This window comes from Rhineura floridana, chromosome 2 (genome assembly GCF_030035675.1).
Source record: "Rhineura floridana isolate rRhiFlo1 chromosome 2, rRhiFlo1.hap2, whole genome shotgun sequence".
Taxonomy (NCBI): Eukaryota; Metazoa; Chordata; class Lepidosauria; order Squamata; family Rhineuridae; genus Rhineura; species Rhineura floridana.
The window spans coordinates 114,707,560-114,732,251 of NC_084481.1; the positions used below are offsets into that span (position 1 = coordinate 114,707,560).

A 24,692-nucleotide genomic window follows, 5' to 3' on the forward strand; every position below is an offset into this window, starting at 1 on the left:
GGTGCTCAAGGTGGCTAACAATACTGCAAACGCCAAAAACAAAAGAATTGAATCCAACACCGATCGCACAATGGGACTTCCTTTTCCTCTCCTCCCCCATGCAGCCCCTCACCCCCATGTCCAAAATCTGCTCCGGAAGGTCCCTAGAAGGGGATTTTCTGTTGGATTCCACCTAATAAAGCAGCAACAAAATAAAAAGTAAGAAACACAAACCCAAAGAAAGTAAAACAGAAATAAAAGCAATCAAAGCAACCAGTTGCAACATAATACCAACCCAACTTATTTTCAATTCCTGGGTTCCTTGGGAGGAAAGTATGGGATGTAAATCTAATTATTATTAGTATTAGTAATAGTAAAAGTAGTAATGATAATAATAACCACAATAACTGCTACTACCAGGCCCGCCCTTAGCATGTGCGGGGCCTGGGGCAAATGCATAGTTGGGGGGAGGCCACATTCTTTCCCGGGCATCTCTATGGGGGGGCTAGGACAGGTGCGCCTATCTGAAATCCTAGACAGCTGCTGCCAAACAGTATAGGTCATTGGCCTTCAAATGGTGGGCCAGGATCCACCCAGGTCACTGTCTGATCCAAGGTGGGTCACAGTTGCAGCACTACCACCATACCAATATATGGGGAAATAATAAGAAAAAGGTCCTCAAATGCATATTTGGTTTGTACATGGGCCCCAGGCCAGAAAAACATTGGAAGACTACCAATGTACACAAAGATGGACCAAGGATCTGGCACAATGTAAGGCAACTTCCTATGTACCCAAGGCAAACATGCATAGAATCAGACTGTGCACAGACCGCCAGTTATTAAAAAAGAAACCTGAAACACATTTTAACTTTGTTGTTATACACACTACACTATATAAAAAACTATATATGCACACTATATAAAAACACAAAAATAATAATGATAATTCTCAGAATACTGATATACATTGGTGCATATACACATCTCTCATATATTCATGCTTCAAGAGAGGAAAATACACTTCCTACAGGCTACAGCAGTTTCTAAAAGGTATTATGGTAGTCACTTTTTTCCCCCTTGGGAAGGCTCCTACACCTTTAACACTGTAGCAGGCAAAACTTCAACAGGGAAGTCTTTCCCCATTACCAAGTTGGGAAAAACCTCATCTGTTGAATTAGATTGCATAATTAATGTTTTCCTTCAAAATGCACCCTTCATTAGGATTCCAAAATGATATTAAAACCGACCCAATATTCCAAAAAATAAAATAAAGCTTCCCTCCCTCCCTCACCGTTTTAGTTTGACTGGGGTGTTTGTTGGGGGGGGGTTCTTGTTTGTTTTTTCCTTCCCCCTCCTTAGTCCCTTTGTTTGGGGCTGCGGCGGCTGCCGTTCCCCCGGTGGGCTCAGCCGTCTCTTGCAGACATTTTTTAGCTGGGAGCTTGCGGCTGCAGCTTCCCCTTGCAGCCTTAACGCCTCTCCCAGCGGCCAGTTTCATTTCTCAGGCTGCGGCAGCGGCTTGTATTTTGACAGCTGGGAGCTGCTGTGGCTTCTCTTTACACACAGCTCCTCTTACAGCCTTAAGCTCCAGGCGGCTGCTTGTAGTTTTCAGTGGTTGGAGCTCACTCCCCTTACGAGCTCCCTATTACAGCCACTTTGGCTCCCCAACCACCTCACGAAAACAGGCTTCCCACGCTTGCCTGCCTGCTTGCCCGCTCGCACATCTTAAACATAAACAGATCGCCAAGCGCGGGCCCTCCCCAAAGCACGGGGCCGGGAGCAACTGCCCCGATGCCTTGGGGCGGTACTGGCTACTACTGCTGCTGCTGCTACTACTACTGCTACTGGAACAAAGGCTTGTCTAAATAAAAATGTATTTGCCTGCTGGCAGAAAGTCCTTAGAGATGGGGCTTGTCATGGCAAGAACTTCCAGAGGCTGGAAGCAGTTACCAAGAAGGTCTTCCCTTAAGTTCCTACCAAACACACTTCAGAAGTTGGCAGGACAGACAGAAGGGCCTCTCCCACCCAGGCCAAGCTCATATGGAAGAATATGTTTTTAAAGATAATCTGGTCTCAAGGCTTGTAGGGCTTTGTAGTCTTTGCTAGCATTTAAAAATGTGCCCAGAAATAGACTGGTTGTGTGTGTGTGTGTGGTGAGGAGATTCACATGTTTCCTATCACCAGCCCCCAGCCAATAGTCTGTCTGCAGCATTCAGAATTACTTGAAGTTTTTCAACACTCTTCAAAGGCAGCCCCACATAGAACACATTACAATAGATGAGATGTAACTAAGGTGTGTCACCATGGCCAGATCCAGCATTTCAAGGAATGAGGGCAGTTGGCACACTTGTCTTAACTATGTAAAAATGCACTTCAGGGAGAGTGCAACCCCATCCAAGACAAGTTGAACTCCCAATCCCTGATCTGCCTTTCAAGTGACCAGGAGCACATCTGCCATGACCAGATTAAATTCCTGTTTGTTTTCCCTCATTCCATTACCAACTCCAGTCAATTCTCGAAAACTTGGGACAGCTTCCTTGGTTGGAGATGGAAAGGAGAGATAAAGTTGGGTGTCATCAAAACTTCTGTGGCAGTCAAAGTTCACCAGATATCCATCACAAAATGTGCACCCTTGCACCTGTACTTGAGGTGCCCCTGGAATAGTTAATTATTAGCATGGTCATTTGTCAAAGAACAGGCTCCTTTTAATAATGGAATATTGACAATATCCGAGAAAGCAAAGAAAGAATTTATCTTTGCGCCAGAAACTAAAATTCCAGCAGGGTGGCCATCATATTTTTAAGGCTGGCATTGTGAAGGAAACCAGAATTGCTGTTGGCTAGCTGATCCAGTGTAAGGTCTATGGGTGTTAAAATAATCAAGGACATCCGCCCCCTGAGAATTTACTGTGCTATTGGAGAAAAAGTTGTTCTGATAGCTGCTAATATTTTTGCAAGAATTTCTGGGGAAATGCCGTTCTGAGAGGTGTTAATTTTTTTGCAAGGATCACTGGATGTGTAAGACATTTATATTAATTGTACACTTACACTAGTTTGATAACATGGATTATTGTAAAAAAAATGTGTTTTATAGAGCACCAGTCTGCCATGGTTAGATGTACTAATGCAGAAAACCTGAGGACGATTTACATTTGCTTTCTTGTCTGCCATTGTAACCTTGCAAAAGCCTTTCCCGGTATACTTTTTATCACCAGACTGAATAGTGAGAATATTATCTCTACCAGTAGGTGTCAGCCAAATATAGTCGCTAGTTTGACCTGATAACAAAGCAAGATATTACCTGGTTGAAAGTGATATTGATGCTTTAAGATCTTCACTTTAGAAATCATAATTAGCTTTGTTGGTTGTTAGAAAAAACCCCAAAGCCACAATTGGAAATACCTTCATTAGAATCTAAGGAAAAGTCATTTAGTAGTGAGAAAGTATTGGGTTCTCCAGAGCTGCTCTTTTTGCTGGATGTTAAACAAAGCAAGAATTGGTGCAGTAAGAGAGAAATCTAAGCATAATGGGAAAAGCCCCAAATTGCAGTCTTAATAGTCTTAAGATGGAGTGTGGGATGTGTTACTTAGACCTAATTAATGCAAGACCCCTCCGTCTAACTTTCATTGATTTCTACCTCCTCATGCCCCATCTCACACACTCCAGAGAGTCCCCCAAACATCAAGAGGCTTTTTGGAGGGATGCAGTGTGCTACAGTGGGAGGGGGGAAGCCCACTGTGCGGATGGACCTCTCAGCTCTGGATCCAGCCCTATAGAACCTCGTCTGAACTTTTAAATCTTTATTATTAGATGAATTGCTTCATTTGAATCATAGCTTGTTCATCAGGGCTCCCTCCCTACCTTTTTGAAACTGAATATTTATAATATTCTCAAATATCTAATTTAAACAATAAGATCAGCTTCTGTGGCTGTGTACAGAAGGAAAAAGGGGCTAAACGAGTGCTCTGACTTGGCTTGTGCAGTAACAGTAAAGCGACTAAAATGCATAATAAAAATGGAGGCACAACTTTCTCCCAGGCATTTCAGCATGTGTTTTAAATTGTTTTTATATTGTTTTAAATTTTGTTTTAAATTGTTTTTAAAATATGTGTTTTAAATTGTATATTTGTTTTAATGTTTTTGGTTGCTGTAAACCGCCCAGAGAGCTTCGGCTATGGGGCGGTATACAAGTGCAATAAATAAATAATAAACTGGAAACCCTGGGAACAGGATTTGTTTCCTGAACTTCTGGTCCTGCAGGCAGGGAGGGCATCAAGAAGACATCGTTGTTGTTGATGCTGTTGCATTTTCTTATAAATGGGCTATTGAGTTCTTAAGACTGTAGAAATCACAAATGGGCTGTATCCAGACTTGGAGTTCCATAAGTGAAACAGCTTCTTCTGTTCATAACAAGGACTGAGATCCAGCAGAGGCACCTGCTGGAGAAAACAGGGGAGCTGATTTTTGCCTGTTCTTCCAACTTCTGTGCTCTTCCAGAGGATCTCCCAATCCTCTGATGCAGCTTCCATGGGGCTGGACTAGCAGGAAGGAATAGGTAATATTTTCCTCCTCTCTCTCCAGCAGGATTGCTCACAGGAAGTCTGAATACTTGGAATAGACTCAGTGAAATTAATAGACCTAAGTTAGTAATTTCCATTAATTTAATGGATCTACTTTGAGTAGAACATAACTCGATACAGCTCAATAATTTTTCTGCTACTGATTTGTAAAGATATTCTGATATAATTTAATAACACTATCCTGAATTGTTAAAATGTTCAAAATTGTTGTGCTCAGCTTCCTATATGCCAGGAATGCCAAGTGGAATGTCACCTTTCCCTCCTGGACCACCACCTAACCCAAGGTAAACTATGGCTTGTTAAATCTACTTATCCAGTAGGAAACACTGGCGATAATTGGCCTATGTTGTGTCGTGCCCATTTCTGAGATTGAGACCATTGAGCTTTAAAAGCATTAGATCTGTATTCCAGTCATCACAAATTCAGTTGTGTCTGGGCATTGAGACAGGGTCTTATATGTGTTTTTATTTAAATACAGACACTAAAACCCCTGGTTGCATTTAAGGACTAGCAGTTTCTGTCAAGCAATGATTAAGTGTGTAGCGAACAAAATTTAAAACTCGACGGTGTCAGTGTAAACCTGTACTTCTAAAATGACTCATGTGAATCCCACCTTTTTTTTTTTTACAAAATTTCTGACTTTTGGCTTGCTCCCCGCATTCTAAATTTTATTTGCTGCACTAACAGGACTCCGTATTATATGAAGGAGCCTAGGTACCTTCAGCTGAACATGTGCAGATTTCCTCTTCAGACCTTCCATCCAATGCATAGAGGTCTGAGGCTGGAGACAGCAGGGGCAGTGATGGTGGTGCTGGGGTCAGTGTGCAAAGCAGGCTCAGCTTCAGAACCCAGCATACTGAGGCAACTGCTTTGGCCCATGACTCCTGGCAGAGCCCTGTCTTAATACCAGTCTTGCTGTCATCACCATTGGGATCTCTGTCCAATGTTGTTGCCACCACCAATCACTACCCCTCCTGGATGTGCTTACCCAGGATGTGCCACTTTCATATGGGAACCAAGCCACCACTTGGTTCCAATCCATGGTGGGAAGCTGTCATCTTAAATCCCCCAAATGCAATGGTCAAGGTTGGGCATTGTATAGAGGGGGATCTAAGAAGGCAGCCATCCGCTGCAGATAGAAGCTAATGACAAGTAGTTGGACAATGAAATAAACAGTAAGATTGTTCACAATGGACATAGACCTGAGTGCAGAAATTCACATGCATATACTATATTGTATTTTCCTTTTCCATGTCCTGTAGTATGCTTATCTATGTTTTCCTACTATTGAGGATTTAGTTGTTCATGTCTGCCATCCCTGTATGCATTCTAGACTGTGTGGGCAATTGATGCAGAGAAAAGGATGGGAGGTAACATGGCAGGAGAATTGGAAGTGTGAGGGACAATTAAGTAAACTGAAACTTGATTGGCAGGGCTGAGTGGAAATAGAGAAGGCACAAACATATGGGGAAGATAACATATCCTGCAGAAACTATAAAATGTGTGCACACTCTGGCACACGCTGCCTCTTCTCCCTGCTGTAACTGAAATCAGAGAGGCAACTTAGAATATCTTTGTATAGGGAAGTAATGTGGCAAAGTGCAAACCTGAACTGCTAATATACAATGAAATATGAGTACAGTAATTGCATTCAGTGCCTCTTCTATCTTAAGTTTTAATCCACAAGTGTGCAGAAACTCTTTGATTATGGAATTTAAAATTTGTAAATATGTGAATAACATGATGCATTCTTGAGCATGAATGAGAACCGGGTATCTTTAAAACACTGGTACCGCTGAAATTTATGAACGGCAACAAATTTCTCATAGTCTTGAATTTTACTCTGACTATTGCATCTGCATCAGTGGCTTTTGTTTTTTAAATTCTACTTGTGTATTTAAAATGCTTTAAGTGTAATAAATTGCTTACAGCTGGATATATTACTTAAGGAATACATAACACTGGTGTGTCCTTTTTCTTTCAAGCGGTTACACAAGCTATCCTTACCCTCCCCCTAGCGGATCTTATCCACCAACAACTAGCGCACAGCACTACCCTTCTCAGCCTCCTGTCACTACTGTGGGTGAGTAGCTTTGAAAGATCTTTGTTTCAGCGGTAAAGAGATTACTAATTATAAATCTATAACAAACAAAACAAAAACATTTGGGCATTAGATGGTCACAGTAAAAACATTAGTTGCATTACACTTTAGCCATTATAGATGTTGCAGATGTTTGTTTTCTCCATTGTTTGATTTACAGAACAATCATCAACCATATTTCTTTTTTCACTGTTCAAGAGACTTTGTTTTATTGGATTGCTCTATGTAATGAAGTTCATATGTGTTTGAAAATATTCTGCTAGCAGGTCCAAAGTGAATTGAAGCCAGAAGGCAAATAAAAAAAGCATACATATTTATTATGTTCTCTAATCTCATTATTTGGGGGGCTGATCTTGTAGTTATGACCTTTTTGATTGGAAGAGAGCATTTGATTTGATCACCCTACTGAACAGACCAGGAACTTGAAGAGAATCACTATTTGGGCATCAGAGTGAAGAGGCATAGCCAATGTGGAGTATCTGCAATCCAGGTGAAAATGCTACAGCCTGTTTGCAAGCCTTTTGCCATGTCGGCTAAGGATGGAGAACAGAACCTACAGATGAAACGAATTGAAGAAATCTTCATTGCTGTAAAGTCAGTATCTCTGAAAATGCAGTTAAGTTCCGTGCATAACTGGACCTGAAGCAAGCTACCCTCAACTCCCATCATGCGTTCCAGTATACTCCCAAACTGCCATTTCTTCAATATTTTGGCATGTGTGATGCAAGTGTAGAAGTGCCATTGCAGAAGTAGCTCAGCTACCATCGGCAGCGATTCATCATGTGAAGTTTGTTTACATATAAGCTAAAGATGCCAATCAGCAGCCACCTTTCACATTCTTGGGTGCTGAAATGGCTGCTCATCTGTGTTAAAAGTGTACAGTACTTAGCCTGGAACAATCAGTCTTGCTCAGGAAAGAAGTCCTCAGAATTTGAAAAAGTTGGTCATAGCTTGGGCTTTGTATGTTGTAATTCTTATAGTAGCCATGTTTGCCACTAGTAAAGATGGTTAATAAGCAAAAGCTTGAAAACCCAGAAAAGAGTATTGCTTCGAAAGCATAGTATTATCTAGCACAGAAAGGAAACCAGTGCAAGTCCTCACCTCCACCCTCCCAGCTGTCATCTTTTTTTCCAGTGCCACATAGTGTATATTTGAACTGCAAAAATTCTCTTCCCTTTTATTGAGCTATTTATTATTATTAATTTACAGGTAAATAAACCACTTCACAGCCAAAAACTATTAAACAGTATACAAGAAGTTAAATGAGATGAAATGCAAAAGATACAAACTCTAAAAACAAATAAAGCCATTTCTCCAATTACGCAGTTAATGTTCCATAAATTGACTAGGTCACACTTCAGAGAAAGACTTCTTGAACCAAATTGTATTCAATAGCTGCATCAAGGTGCTAGGCGCCTGTCTGATTTCAGCTGGTAGTGATTTCAGAGGGCTGAAGCTGCAACTCTGAAAGCCTGTTTTCTGTTACAAACTAAGTGCACCTCTGGGGCATGTAGTATTCTCAACAGTGCCCATCTGAGGAGCGCAGCTGCTGGGCGGAATATATGAGGAAGGGCATTCTGTAACCTGGTCCTAAGTTGACAGTTGCAGGAAACAGGTAACATTCTTGGTTTTCTGTAGTTTAATGCTGAAGGTCTGCATTGTTTGGAAGGGCTCAGATTGCTATTCTTCCAAGGTAGCAATAGACAATCTATCCTTGTTGTAGGCTTTCTAGCATTTTGTTTGGAATTTTTTTTAAAAAAAATTGCGGTGTAATTTGGCAACAAAAATAACAACCTGTCAGGAAAAGAAGGGAAATTGTTACATAAATTTCTACAATGAATTTAATAGAGAAGCATTATTCTTCTTGCAGTGATTTTAATAGTCCCAAATTTCTATGCTGTTTAGGCCACTTGAGAGACATGGACTTTTGCTCTTGACCTTTTATAATTATTTGGAAAAATCTGGGAGATTGTGATAATTTGTGAAACAGATTATAAATCTATCATTCTCAGTAGAGCAAATCTACCAAACTTAACATGCCCTGTCAAGATTTAAATGTATGTCAGCAGCTTCACCTGGCAACTTTATTTCAGATGCTCTTGTAAGATCAGTCAAAAAGGGACATGAGCATGAATTCCTTTCTGTTGATCTTATAACTCAAATGCAGGCATTTTTACTTGTAAATGTCACATAGCAGTATTCAGATCAAGAGTTGGCTTTATGGATTATTAAGCCATGTATTTTAGGGTAGAGGCATCTGTCTTATGTTTTGATTTGTTTTTACATGGAATAATTCAGCATAGACTACAATGGATAAAGTTTTCAGGAAGTGCTTAGGTCACAAAGTTTATGAAGCATTAATGTATGTTTGTTCTCTTAATAGCAGATGGCAGAAGAAAGCAGAAACAGGTATGGATTTGTGGTCATTCTTATGTATTCTGGGCAGAAAAAAGAGCACTTGAAAGAAGCTTTGGCCCTCAGTTGGGCATTCGACCGGAGGATGCCAAGTTACATTGGCTAGGAAAGAGTGGCATGACATGGGATCAATTAATACCCACCCTTTTGCATACACGGCGGCGTCTAACAGATCCTGATGTGCTGGTGATCCATCTAGGAGGAAATGATCTGGGGACAGCCAGAGATTTGGATATCATAAAACGAATGAAGAAAGATTTAGGACATCTTAAGCAACTATTCAAGAATGTCATTCTTGTCTGGTCTAATATTGTACCCCGTAAAGTATGGAACCAAGGGTTGCCCCATAAAATCGAGAAAAGCAGGAGAAGAGTCAATCAGGAAATCGGCTGTTTTACGGAGCATATTGGAGGGAATGTAATCAAACACGATTCACTTGTCTCAGAGTCTCCAGGATTATTCCATCTAGATGGTGTTCTCTTGTCTGAAAGTGGCACAGATGTCTTCAACCTGGATCTCCTGAGCATTTTGGAAACTTTGATCTGACTGTTACTTTGGAGGAAGAATAATAGATTTCAATTTAAACACATATGGAAGGTCTCTGCAGAAAAAGATTATTAGAAGGTTGTGAACAGTGTGGGAAAGTGAGCTTACAGGCAGTAGAATTGCCCTGTTAGTACGGTGGTGGGTATCAGTTTAGTAATGCAGTTGCCTGTGGCACTGTCCTGCAAGCACTGCAGTGAGATGTTTGCCCATATATTTAACTGTTTTTCAAGTTCTGTTTAATTTTTTTATTGCATTCAGTCCACTTCTACAGTTTGCTCAGAGACACAGCCAAACAGTTTAATTCCCTGATTGATTTCTGCATCTTAAAAATGCAGTGCATACATGGGGATATCTACCTAAAGTATGAGTAACTGTTTATAAAGCTATTTTACATGGGTAGATCAAGGATCATCAGTGTTGGCATTTAGTATTACAGAATTTCAAAAATATGTCATCTTGGAAGAACTGAGCCTTGCTAAGTAGAGCAGGTAAAGAGCCCAGGTTCGAAGTGTCAAAACAAGCATACAAGGAGAGGGATGAGTGGGCACGCCTGGTGCTCATTCTTGACTTAATAAACCATAGTTTATTAAATCAGGAATGTTACATCCAAACTGCCATGTAAGATTTGTTACTATAATACATTACATTGAATGTGTTTATATAGAGAGCTGTCCTGATGTTTTACCTTAATCGGATTGTGTTAGCACTAAAAGTTTTAAGTGTTAGTCAAGACGGTTTCAGTGAGAAATTGTGCAGGCACACCAAAGCGTCCGCAGAACTTTTTGTAGATGGACTGTCCCATTCATTTTGATGGAGAGAAGAGATCCATGCTCACAAGTTCTTGTGGAATTGCTTCCACTACAGAAATGCATGGCAAAATCGTTCTAGGTGAGGGAACTCTTGGCCTTGAAGCTCTTGTGCCTGGAACAGCATGCTGGGTTTTGAGATAGACTTAAGTGCCGTAGCCCCAGAGCTATTATGGCACTTGTAAAGGATTTTGTCATTTTAAATGGCAGGTCATATAAACACTATGGTTCTAGCCCCTTAATTAACACATCTTGAGGGTTTCCAAAGATCCTGTTTGTAGAGTAATTGTGACAATTTGATAAGTGGTTGCAGGGATAGCAAGATGTGGGGGTTGTTTTTCCCCAGAATAAAGTCCTTGCTAAAGATGAATGGAATCTTTCCATTGTGCAATCTGTTAAAACTATATGAAGTTTCATATTCTGCTTGCCTTGAAACTGTTGAACTGTTTGACAGTGTCTCTATAACACAGTAATGCCACTTTTTGCTTTGGCATGACTATGTCACCTTTTTAGCAAAAGGCAGAAGGTCTGCATCAGAATTTGCTTTTTAAGTATAATCTGATAGAACTACCATTTTTCAAAATCATTTTTAGTACTTATTAGGAAACAAATTACAGGAAAGTGTTAGCCCATGATTAAAAAAAACCTTGTCATGTAATTAACAACTTGATTATTCTTAAGGGGAGTTGATTGTAAAATAAACCACATGAGACCATATCCAATATTTCAAGTAAATTACTTATATGTAGTTGTGTGCCTTTTAAGTTCCTTTTATAAGCAAGAGAAAGCTTCAGTGGCTTATGTCATCTCCCCCTCTTCTCTGAAGTCAAGTCACTATCCAGAATTATTTTGGATTCTTCAGAGTTGTGGCTTTAAATTACTAAACTTCCAGATATACTACACATCTTGGAGGCGGACTTCAGAACTTGATTCTGGAATGTAGGGCAACAGGAATTCTCCGAGAAATGAACTTTACTGCAACTTAAGATGAATACTTTGAACATTTATATTTTTACGTGATTTCTCTTTAAATACCTCTTTGAAAATTTCCTACAAGTTTGGGGGAGAACTGCATAGCCTTTGGAAGGAACTAGGGCTGAATTCTACATGTTTATGGCATGGTCCAGCTCTTTCCCTTGAGGATGTAGCAGCACTTCCTGGTACATACAACTGACAACAGACTTTATTTTGAATACTTGCTTGTAGTAGGGCTTCTAAGTTCCAATATGGGCCCACTAATATTTTCTATCTTTTTGATGTTGGACAGTGTTGTTTGATTCATTTAATTTGTATAACTTGGAGATTTGTGGTTTAAAAATAAAATACTAGTATTTATTTCTTAGTCCTTATGTGTTATCTTAGTGAGCACTTAGTCCTGAATAACGTGAATGATTTTTCTTGTAAAGACTTTCTGAGATAAGTTGTTCTTCAGATTGCTAGCTGTGCTTGTTGAAATTGTACTCAGTCCACAGTCAAACATACCAGAAAGGATTACACTTTCCCCAACTATATTTAGGCTGTATAAAACTAGTGTCTTTAAGTAAGCTGCACATAATTTTATTAACGCAAAACAGGCCATAGCTTTTGATAACAGTAGTTAGTAGCCACTGTCTGCATGAGAGAACAGAAAGACTTGGATCCATACCTTCTCTCACATGAGTGAAAATACCGTCCACTTGCACAAGGCAGCTCACCAGTCTCCCCCTCCCAAGATTGCAGTTCCTCGCTCTCCTTCCCACAGTGTTCTGGAGATTCTCCCTATTCTCAGGAGTGGCTTTTTGGGGAATGTAGGGGGCTGCAGTGAGGAAAAAAGGGAGGGGAAACCCTGTGGTAGAACGGTTTTGCTTGCTTTTCTTGGATCCTGGCAATTCATTTTGTTGTCGCTATTATAAGTAGGCAGTAGTACTCACTGCTGTAGATAAGTAGTAATCACTACTGTTGAATATTACATACCTTTACCTATGGTTGGTATTTCAGGTGTATTTATGAATAAGCAACAGCGATATTCAATGTAAAATTACTTCGGTATATTTTATATAGCTTCTCCCTAGCTCATACTTTTGAATTAACAAGGTGGCTTTCCGAAACCCTTCATTCTTGCTGGAATACTTCAGTTCCCTGGGGACACTCATATACAGCAATGTGCCTAGTAACATCTTCCCCAGGATCTTTGCAGACTTTTGGTTAACACTTTGGGGGTAAATAACACTTATATAATTAGAACAGAATCCCCTCAAAGTACTGAGAGCTGGATATTGAGGGTTCATTCCTCTAGAATTTCCCTCTACCCTCTAGAGAGATTGAAATTCAAGTGTTCAGAGTTCACCACTCATGTTAATGTGGGCCAGGATCCAAAACACCTAGTGCATAAGTGAAAAGCACTTCCACTGGGGAAGAAGTGACACTGCCTTTTATTGGGAATTTCTTACACGTCATGGAATGCCATTATGGAGAATTTCCCACCTTGGGATGCTGCCACTAGAGCGGGGGCTAGCTAAGTGATAGAGTACATGTTTTGTATGCAGTAGGTGCTAGATTCAGTTCCTGGCATTGCCAGTTAAAAGGATCAGATGGCAAGTGATAAGAGAAGCCTTTGCACGAAACCCTGGAGGGCCACTGCCAGTCAGAGTAAGCAGTTCTGGCTAGATGGACAAATAGCTTGACCTGGCATAGGGTAACTTCCTGTGTTCTTAAATGCCTCCATCTGTGAGAAGAAGACTGGGTGTGATGCTTTTAATCCTGTTCAGTAGAAAGTAAAATAGTGGAAGAACCTCAGGGATATACATTGTTATGGCCCTAGTGTAAAGAGGTTATTCTGAAATAACCCCATTGGTCATTAGTAACCTCTAATTTGAAATAAACTTTTCTAGGTCTTGCCGTTAAAATGGAATTGATTGTTAACATGCCGTATCAACAAAGGTGTGATGTAACAGGCTTCCAGGTTGGATGCCTTTTGCGAAAAATCACAACTTAATTATCATACCTTTTTATCATCTGTTCTGGAAAATGTATGATTAAAACTTAATCTGATTATGAAAATAAATTATAGATATATCTGTATAATGTCACATAGATTATATTAGCCTTTGTTTAGGGTGAGCTCTAACAAGAGTAGAATTTAAATCTTGCTGGAATATTCTAGGTTTCTGGGGATTTTGTGGCTTCAGGATAACATCTAATAGGGAATGCCAAACTGGGAGTAAATGGAATATATTGTATCACCAGAACATGAATATCCTTGTAGTAGATGAGTTTGAGTTCTCTTCCTCTGCTTCAGGCACATTTAGCATATAGATAAGTTAACAAAGAGAAGGAAGAGCTATGATTTCCATTGCTGCTTTTCTGACGGAAGTGGCTGCTAAAAGAATGGGCTTAGTTCTACTAAGTTTATCAGCAGCAAAGAGTCACAGGAATATTTCCCTGGCTGTTTTAACAGAGCAACCCTATAAAATGAAAACACTGCATATGAAATCTGTTCAGAATGTCTTTGGAGGTCTATGCCATTGTACTCTCAGTTGAACAAAAAGGAGCAAGGGCTTTTCAGATGGAACAAATCAACCCAGAGCAGTTTAGTGAAGTGATACAATATCTGGGCTGATGCCAGTGTTCTTTCCTTTAGATCTTTATTCTCAGGTGCTTTTTTGCTCAAGGACACAAACTCCATATTAAGGGTTTGTGATGGTGTTAATCTTAAGATGCTTAATTGGTTTTGTTTTTGGGGAGGGGAGTAATACCTTATCTGAAGAAAACATCTTATCCACTCTGAAATTCAACGAAACAGAGGCCTGATACGCAGTATTTTTTTGAAGTCATCAAAGATTGTTATGGGGACCCCAGGTAGAAGAACTTTCACATATTATATTCTTTTACATTGAGTGGCTACTCAGGCAAATCTGACACAACTATAGCAATTTAGCTTGTTAATAATACACTTCCACCTTTCAATGTTAATATTTTGGTTGACTTCATCCCTCTTCTGGAAAGTCAATCAAACAGATAATTAAAATCCTTTGCTGGGTTATAATTTACAAATACGCAGTAGGTATTAAAGTTTATATGCTACGTTTCACATTGTCCTGTGCTGGTGGTGATACAGATTTATCATTTTTTAATTAAACTCAGTTTCTTCAATTGCCAAGTTCATCCTTGGCTGTTGCATTAATTTCTGACTCAACTGCTAGTCTGCAGTAAGGTCAGTGCCAGAAGGTCACTTCTGAAACTAGACTCTGTATAGCAAAGGTTAAATGTCTGAGTATTCCCTGGGATATATGGCTCTGAGCCAGAAAAACTTCTCTAAGGGTGGCTAATTATGGAAGTGATAGAAAATGTTAAGGGCTCATGTTCTTGAAGAAGCTCTTCAAATCATGTTTTCGTGATACATACTGTATGAATATATGGTGTAGTCTGCCTTGTTCTTTGTGCATCTAGAACCGGGGAATTGTACATGCAGACTTATTTTTCTGGCATTTTTTAAACTGTCAACAAAAGTTTCATAAATAAGCAGCTTAGACCAAGAACTTATGACTGGTTCTAAGATGTATTTATATTGTACATGCTTGCTGTGAACAGAAACCTGGGGGGTGGGGAGAGAGATGTAACTGTGGGCCTAGTACTTGGAACAGGATTTTGTTTGGTTGGCTTTTTCAGGAGCATTTTCTGATATAGGATGATATCCAAATGATTTAGAGTGATATCCAAAATTAGCCATAGCCCATTGAAATCAGTCCATTGATTTAAATGGGTCTACTCTAATATGACTAACCTTTGATATCACCCATAGTTACTTTGACAGTGTTTACCTTCCTCTTCAGCACGTGGCAAAGCTTACTTGGTTAAGCCATGTGTTTTTATTTTGTTTTGTTTTATCTGCTTATACTTTATTGGGCAGGATTTTTTGGTCTTACTTGCTGATTAACACACTGTAATATGGATAGTTACTAAATGTAACTTTGAATTAGGTACAAGTTCTGTAATACAAATTGATGTTTTCCTATGTTTAGTTAGTTTTTGTTTGGGGCCAATGTTTCCTGAAATAGGGCACCTTACCCTTGGGGATGAGGAGGATCATAGACAGCCTAAGGTTGGAGGAAATCCACAGCTATTTACTGCAGTTTCTGAAGCAGGGAATTAGCAAAATAATGTTAAGTTTCTTTTTGAAACTGTCTTAAGATGCATGAACATGCAATATAGGGTGGGTGGGGATAACACATAAGAGAACCTCTTCAGCAGGGCCAAAAGGTGGCCATGTTAGGCCCTGGCCGAGGGCCTCTCCTTAGGGTGGGAGAGTGGCACTCCCGTTCTGCAATCCGTAGCAGCATTGAGTCCTGCAACCCAACCCTAAGGGGCTGACACCCCAGCCGCCATCTTGGTTGATCGCAGGCATGCACTCTATGCATGGCTGTCATTCACATGACAAGAGATATAGGTGGGGCATGCAGGCGGGCTTATTGAAGCCCACGCTATCTGTATTGGGGGGAGTGCCTGGAAGCTCTCTCTCTGCGATCCGCAGCAGGATTATCCCCACACTAACTTTTAGGGGGGTATTGGGCTACAGCGCCGCAGGCCCAGTCATGCCTGGCGCCGGCCCTGCTCTTCAGTGAGTTGACATGGCACTTTTAATTCAACTAAAGACAGCCCTTGCTCTTATTATTGGGAGCAGAGAGGCTGTGTGCGTGTGCGTGTGTGTGTTGTACCCCCAAAACGTCTTGATTGGGGCAAAAGTTGAAAAGTAAGCTTCAGGTGCTTCTGTGCTGCATAGCTCTCAAGTAGTAAAAATTACCGGTCAAAAACATGTCTTGTACAACTTGTGGTTACCACTATGTTGTGGAAATGGGTTTTAAACATCTTCAGGTGCCCATTCACTTACAGTTTGGCAATGCTGACATCTGAAATTCACTACAAGTCTACCCTGAATCTGCCAGAATGCTTGTTTTCATATGCCCATTTGTCACAATGCAACTAGTCTGTAAATTGAACTATTGATCACAAGGAAATTTTTAACTTGTTCTCAATATCAGCTGAGAGGGATTAAAGGATTATATCTGTTGAAATACATAAACATATTTGCTCACTTTTCTGTGTTTTGGTTAGTTAAAACCTAAAGTTTGAACATTATTACAATTCTGTACTTTACCTAGAGTTTGCAGTTCACTTAAATCACCTGAGATTATATTATAGAATGTCTACTGCATATTGTTTTGCACCATTTTTTTCAATACTTGATGACATTTACAACACATTCATAATGCGCCTTTAAAGCTAAGAGAATATCAAAAATAGAATTGTGTATCCTGGCTTCCATCTCTTAGCTTGAATTGTATTCATTGTTTTCTAGTTGCACAAGCAGTTGATTTTGAACAAACTGTATTTTTATATCTATTGAGAAGAATGGCTTGTTTTAAAAACACCAACAACAGACAAACTATACTATCTGGGCTTAGTTCCATAGAAGTTGGCTCTGGAATTTGCTTATTTCTTAGATTTTATTTTGGAGCTTATAGAAATTTATTAATACCAGATGATGTCTTTATTTGGGTTGGCATTCCAAAATGTAGACATCTAGCAGTGTGCGTCAGTGTAAATTTCTGTACACATGTTCATTCTTCAGAAATATGCATGTACTTTAAGTTTAAACTGTTATATGAAAAACAGCAGTACTTAAATGAAAGTGGGAGGTACCTTTGGTAGGTATTCACACTGAGATATTTTTCAGGATGTTTTAGGGGGTAGAATGGAACCTGGAGTTCCACGTCCCATATGAATGTCTTATTAAAAAGTGTGTGTTTATTGTACTTTTAATATAATAGAAAAGTAATATTGTCAGAATTTAGAGAGGATTTGTTTGGATAAAACCTTTTATTACGAAACCCCCCCTCAAATGGCCTGTAAATGTTTAGAATCAGCAATGTGCAGAACTGAGTTGTACTAATGTTTTTGTGTTCAGATAATTTTTGGTTTAAATTGCTTGAAGTTTGTTATGCAGAAGGATTTCTTTATGTGACACCAATTTTCAGTTATATATGTATATTATACTAAGCCTATACCTGTTCAAGAGAAGAAAAGAAAGCTTTCAGGGAACAATGGTCAACACAGTGGGCAACAGCTTTGGACTGTGAACATTTACTGGACGTGAACCCCAGACAGAAAAATGGAAATGATAATGAATGAAAATACTTTGGTGTTCTCCGAAATTGGTAATTGGACTTTAAAGGCCTTGAAGAAATGAAATTGATATACTCATCCACTCTTAAATTTTATTGTGAAGTTAAGAAGCTTATACCTGAATTCACTGTGCGTCATTAAAACCTAAAGGAAAGAAAATGAAAGCAGTAAGAAAGAAATGCATATCCTTCTCATAAAGTGAAGTCCCAAGTCTGGAATAGGAAATTCTAATCAGAGACTGAGGTTCCAGAAAGACATTTTGGTATGAAGATCCCACGAGTGTGAATGAAGCAGCAGCAAGACAAGAGCAGATCCAGAAGCGACAGCATGAACAGACATTTTCGGGAGATTGCTGACTTTTGTTAAGTGGACGCAGATGAGTTAGTGAGATGGGCTGGTCAGGAAATTGCTGGGATGGACTGTATCATAACTTCTGTATACTGGAAGCTGTTCGTGGCACTGGGAACACCTTAAAAGGAAAAAAGAATGGACTGATTATTGTGAAAAAGTAATTAAGAAGAAGAGTTGTAATATTAAGAGAATGGATGGCGGCAAATTCAAACTACATATGAAACCTGTGGGGCTCTTTGAGTTGGTGTGTTAAGGTAAAATACAATTTTTATACTAGAATGCTGTTGCTAATTCTTGATAGGTTTGATATTGTCATGTGTATAACTTGCACAGTTTATTGAATGCTTACTGAAAATATATTTGTAGATTACTAATGGTAGCAATTAAGACAGGGCATTTATGTTTACAAAAGTTCAAGTCCTTAATGTAAGCAAACTCCTAAGACAATGTCGTCTGAGAGGAGACAGTTGAAAACTTGTAGATTGGGATGTGCAATGTGAATTTGTAGATTTGAGTGTTTGGAAAGAAAGATTTTAATAAGGAAAATATCTTGTGCATGGCAAACATTTGGAGTTTTATGTGAACTGGTAATAAAAATTTGCTGTGTAGTTTTTTTATCTGACGATTAATGCAAAAGCAACAGAAATATTTGTATCAAAAATAAAGTAATATTTCATTGCTTGCGGCATGTAGCTCTGTTGCAACTCAGTCTCAGTGTTCCTCAAACAATAACTAGGCTAGTAGTCTGACATTATAATTTTTTTATTTTGGGGGTGTATCCATATACATCTGAATAATCCAAATATGATTGGATGTTTGTAATGTTTGAGTGTCTGGGATGGGAAACCTATGTTCAAGGCTTGATGTTTTTCATCATGGTAGTTAAGCTAATAAACACATGAAAGCTCCATGGTTGCTTTTAAAATTCACAGTTGTACTCTGTGAAAAGATGGGCAGGCTCTTATTTAGTCAGGAAGATAAAGTAGATTCTTAAGCAACTTGGAAGTGTAACTTCTGAAAATTGATCTGGTGTAATCGCTAGTTTTTAGTGAGTTCAAAAACATCTGCAAACAAATTATCATGTTCTATAAATCTCCTTAGAGATAGAAGGGCTGATTCTGTGACTAAATTTTATTCTGCAGGTCCCAGTAGAGATGGCACAATTAGCGAAGATACTATTCGAGCTTCACTTATTTCGGCAGTCAGCGATAAATTGAGATGGCGAATGAAAGAAGAAATGGACCGTGCACAGGCAGAGCTCAATGCCTTGAAACGCACAGAAGAAGACCTGAAAAAGGGTCACCAAAAGCTTGAAGAGATGGTAACTCGCCTAGACCAAGAAGTGGTAAGCAAAATAAAAGACTCGTCATATACATTTAGCTTTTCTTTTAAGCTAATAAATGTTTTGGTGCATGACTTTCCATGTCTTCTGAAACAATAATGCTGGCAGCTTTGCTCAAAGTGGCTGAAGCTCATCCTTTCCTTGTAACAGCTTCTGCTGCCTGTAGTTCTTGGCTAATAGGCATCCAGGGTATGGTAGAGAAGACAGTTCTAAGGGATGGAAGATTTGGCCCTTTCCTCTGAGTCCTACTAACCCTTACCACAACTGATTCATTCTTTGTGGATGAAGAGAGTGGACTTAAACTGAGGAGATACAGGCATAATATAGTCACTCCATTTATTAGTTCCACACCGCGGGTTATTTACATGGTCAGGAGCACAGGAATAGTTGGCTCTGAAATTTTGGGAACATCTAAATAGTGGATAACTGCTGTGCTTATACATAAATACTTCAAAAGTATTATAGAGCAATCTGACCAAAGCAGAGAAGCTGCCAAATCCAGAGTCCTGCTGGCCTTACACTGGCAAGACAAAAGGTGATGTTGTGGCATTCTTCCTGATTTTTTTACCCCTTTTGCAGTCCCCACCCCACCCCCACCCCCATTTTCCATCTAGTTCCAAAGGAAGGGAAATTCTGTATACCAGCTCCAGGCCTTGTGTCCCCCATTCCAGAGGCATGTTATGGGAATAGGAGGGCCTTGGATCCAGAGGATCCGAAGACTTCCTGGCACACCCTCTTTTTACTGTTACTGTCCTCAGAGCAGCAAGTGTAGGTGAAGGTTTCCCACATCAACTGGGGAGGCTTGTGAGGGAGACCCTCCCTATCTGAGAGCAGAGAGGGAGATCTGCTGTGCTGTATGGCCCCTGGAGCTCTCTTCCAGGGACCATACGATGGTATCCGTCATCACCTAGTGATGTTTGAGACATTACAATGACATTTAGAATGTTGTTTCTATAGGTTTCAAGGCATTTTAAAACAAATTTATAACATATATATTTTTAGGCTGAAGTTGACAAGAACATTGACCTTCTGAAAAAGAAAGATGAAGAGCTGAGTTCTGCCTTGGAAAAAATGGAAAGTCAGTCAGAAAATAATGACATAGATGAAGTTATTGTTCCTACAGCACCACTTTACAAACAGATCCTGAACTTGTATGCTGAGGAAAATGCCATTGAAGATACCATCTTTTATCTGGGTGAAGCATTGCGACGTGGAGTTATAGATCTTGATATCTTTCTAAAGGTAGGTTTGATTAAATATTCAAATACACATTACTGAATATTTGACATCTTTTTCTGGTTTCTGTTGAAACTGATCATTGCTAATGCCTCTTTGAATGCAGATGAGAGTTTTCAAGTGCACTGGGTGATATCCAGCAAAGTCATACTCAGTGTATGACTAACATTAGATACTGTTCCCACGTCATCAGCAGAACTGTAGTAGAAAGCCTTACCCACCTGAGGACCAGGAAGTATAAGCCTGTTACAGTGGAGTGACTTGCTCTGCCTCTTGTCTTGTCTCATTTCTTATCTCCCCATTTGTTCTTGCTCCCCCTTTCTCCCTATTACTTGCACTCTTGTATTTAGACCCTAGTCCTGCTACCACAGCCCATAGTATGTTTCCTGATAATTAGTCATGAATTCTCTCCTTGCTGCTGTCTGAAAATAGCAAATTGCAATATTAATGATCCTTTGGGGCTGAATGGAAGAATATATGCTTTGAGCATTTATTTTATTTTACTTACTATTACATTTCTGTCCCACCTTTCCTTCAAGATGCTCACAGCGGCATACATGGTTCTCCCCTTCCCATTTTATCTTCACAACAATTCTGTGAGGTAGGTTAGCCTGAGACAGTGACTTGCTCATGGTGAGCTTCCTGGCTGTGTGAGGACTTGAACCCTTCTTCTAGGGTTCCCAGATCCTAGTCCAGCACACTGGCTTTCTTTGTAAATTCTATTCCTTGTATAATTAAAACAATTTGTCATGTCAGTGTGAAATTTGGCATGTAGAAGAGGCAGAAAGATGGTTTGTACAAGACTTTTTCCTTAGATTTTGTGAATAACTGTTGAGACCTCTTATTTGATCTGACATTTGCTTAGCACCAAGCCAGTTGGAGACTTATATCTATCTAAAACAAGTTTCCAACACTTGTTCACACTCCATTGTGACCAGGAAGTAGAGCCCCTGATAGGCTGGCTTGATTCTCAGTTGCTCTCATTGAGTTATGAGGAACAAAATACAGTTGAGAGGGGATAAAACTTGGGCTTGCCAGAGCAAGTTTAGCAGGAGTCCTTGCAATGTGTAGGCCTTCCCTTCACACACACTCCTTCATAAATAGTGTCATTTTACTTGTTGTTGTTATGTGCCTCCAAGTCGACTGTGACTTATGGTCACCCTGTGAATCAGCGACCTCCAAGAGCATCTGTCATGAACTGCCCTGCTCAGATCTTGTAAATTCAGGTCTGTGGCTTCCTTTCTGGAATCAATCCATCTCTTGTTTGGCCTTCCTCTTTTTCTACTCCCTTCTGTTTTTCCCAGCATTATTGTCCTTTCTAATGAATCATGTCTTCTCATTCTGTGTCCAAAGTATGATTTTTTTACTAGTACCATTTTACTAGTAAGTGTTATATATTATGTCTTTTTCTCTATTCTGATGAGCTGGACTAAAAATGGTAATAAATAATCAGAGGCAGGCCAGTAAACATGGATTTAGGCACTGCTGATAATAAACTGCAGCAATATATTCTGAATCTCTGCTTCGGTACACTAATGAATTTTGGGCAGTGTTGGCTGATAGCAAAGATTTGAAAATACTCTGTGTTTGATAGGAAAATTAACGTAGAGCATTTTTATATTTGCCACTATAATTAGTGCATAACTCAGAATATCTTTCTGCAATTTCTAGTGAAACATAGTAAGAGTCTGAAGTTTTTATGATTGGCTTAATATTTATTTCATTGCTTTTCATAAATAATCCCAAAGCAATAATGCTGATATGCAATTGATAATGTTTCATATATTACCAAGCCCTGGGTGGAGTAGATTTGACCCAGCTGTGCCCATCTAGGTACTTGGTGCAGCATCAGCAAAGGCTAGAGAGTCAGGGGTGGGGACTTTGTGCAGAGGAGGAATTTTTCACCTCCCTCCCCAATGGACCTCTTCACCCTGGGGTGGGTTTTGAGGGCCTGCGTCTTAGGTTGGGCCAAAGAGATAGACTGGGGATGCTGCTGGTGTACAGCCCGCCCTGCTGCCCAAGGTGGTCTCGGCGCATGGTGTTGGAGAACTCCAGGACTGTTGCTACTCAGACTGCCTTAAATGGGCCGTCTCGGGACTTAATGGCCTAGGTGGCAACCCAGGGGCTGTCTGTAATCAGCCCAGCACCTGGAGCAGGACATATTGCTGATTAAGTCTTCAACTCAGGCTGTCAGGCTGATCTGGAGATGGAGAAAGGGTGTTGAGATAACACTGTTGTCATGCTCAGATCTTTTCCTGGTAAGGTATGGTCTCACATCAGCAGTTACCCCTGCATGGGCAGGAGACCTGCTAAGATGGTCCAGCCGTGGAGATGAGGGAATGCAATGGATTCCTGAATGTCTGGGGGATTTTCCAGTGAACAGAGCTAGCAATTTTGTCAGGTCCCTAGTCTTACTATGGAATGGTGAGATGTGACAGGCCATCAACAGGCAATAGTGACATCAGGTGATGCTGTGCTTTGTAATCCTGATCGCTGGGGATGTCAAGGGGTAGTGGAATGCTGTTTGAAAGTCCTTTAGTGCTTGCAGAGCCTTTAAAGCTTGGAGTGCAATCTTGCTCAAAGAGGGGGAAACTGTTTTCCATTCAGTGGAAGCTGCTGCTTCCTCCCAGCACTGCTCTTTGCAGCTTCCTGCTGCTCCTTACACTTCTGAAAGAAAGAAACCTGCATTTACAAGGCAGTGAACAGGCAAAGTGCTTATTTCTCTGCTCCCCCTGGGAGGTGTGTGCTGCCAAACTGAGCAGAATTTAACCCCTGCTCAGCTCAAGGGGGGGGAGGAATAAGTGCTTTGCCAGCTGTATGATTGGTGCTTCCCAAAGAGCATCCCTGTTCCTTGCAGGCTTCCCAAGGAAGCACTGATCATGGGACTCATCAGAAAAATGCTTATTTAAATATGGGCTTCTTTCTCTCCTCCCCACCCCCACCTGGGGAAGGAAGCCTGCATGTAACAGGCTTTCTTTGATTATGCATGCCTGTTCCCTAGTGGGAACAGGTACATGCAGCCAAATGAAGTGGCATTTAACCCTGCTCTTGCCCCCTGGTTGGTTAAATCCTGCTGCATTGGCTGCTGGCACATGTTCACTGCTGGGAACAGGCACCCACAGCCAATGCGGAATTAAACCCTGGTCTCCCACTCATCAGCTGACATCACAAGTGACATCAGCTGATTGACAGGCAAGTATGTTTGGGGGGAAATCCTCTCACAGGCCAAATTGGGCCTCTTGGCAGGCCAGGATTGGCCTGCAGGTTGGAGGAGGTTCTCCACCACCCTGACTTAAAACTCATTTTGGTAGGTATTTTCTCTTCAACTGTAATACTTTCCAAGTTCTCTTTAAAGTCAAAATCCAGACCCACAGTTCTAAATTATCATTTTTTCAGTAAAGAAGATACCCCATTAATGTCAATCTGATCAAATAAAAAGTTTGTAACTTCTGTCTCATCATGCTCAGGTGGTTTACTTTTCCTCTCTTTTCAGCATGTGCGTCTCTTGTCTCGCAAGCAGTTCCAGCTGAGGGCTCTTATGCAGAAAGCAAGAAAGACTGCAGGACTCAGTGACCTCTACTGACTCCGTGGCTTCAGAATGAGTGGGGTACTCAAAGTGGTCATATTCTCATTTATTTTTCCTTTTAATCGGTAGGTGGCCAGAATAAGTTATTACATCATTCAACTGTAAAATATTTTGAATGGATAATATATTTTCTTTTTCTTTTTTTTTGGTAAGGACTAGCTTTTATTAATGCACTTTCTATTCTCTGTAAATCTTTTCCATTAGTGGGCTGATGACTAAATAAAATGTGTTAACCCTTTTTTGTGTGCTACAGACATTTACGTATTGAATACCACTTCTGTGCTCTCAGATTTGTCTGATGTAGGATGCAGCTAGAAATTTCATACATGTACTTTCAAGATTAATTTATAATAAAAGCATAGAAGTTAGTAGCAGGCTGGTTCTATTATTCTAAAACTTGTTTTACAGCCTTATGCATGGTTATAAAGTCCTACATTATTCAGTGGGACTTAATCCTGGTGGACTGCCTTTAAGTCGATCTCAACTTATGGCTACCCTATGAATAGGGTGTTCATGATAAGCAGTATTCAGAGGGGGTTTACCATTGCCTTCCTCTGAGGCTAGTCCTCCCCAGCTGGCTCGGGCCTGCTC

General features: G+C 40.2%; 1 protein-coding gene across 2 annotated transcripts in view; it reads left to right on the forward strand.

The window, feature by feature from the left end:
• TSG101 (tumor susceptibility 101) overlaps nt 1-24,469 on the forward strand; it is a 35,785-nt gene extending 11,316 nt beyond the window's left edge. Inside the window, exons 6-10 of one of the 2 annotated variants that reach the window (XM_061610210.1) lie at nt 4,775-4,841; nt 6,543-6,640; nt 19,080-19,282; nt 20,282-20,521; nt 24,009-24,469. In XM_061610210.1, coding sequence (XP_061466194.1) covers nt 4,775-4,841; nt 6,543-6,640; nt 19,080-19,282; nt 20,282-20,521; nt 24,009-24,098 — 698 coding nt within the window. In that variant the 3' untranslated portion in view covers nt 24,099-24,469. Of the gene's footprint in view, nt 1-4,774; nt 4,842-6,542; nt 6,641-9,041; nt 11,746-19,079; nt 19,283-20,281; nt 20,522-24,008 lie in introns of those variants that run through there. The other variant, XM_061610209.1, reaches the window with a different exon arrangement.
• Nucleotides 24,470-24,692: the final 223 nt, after the last annotated feature.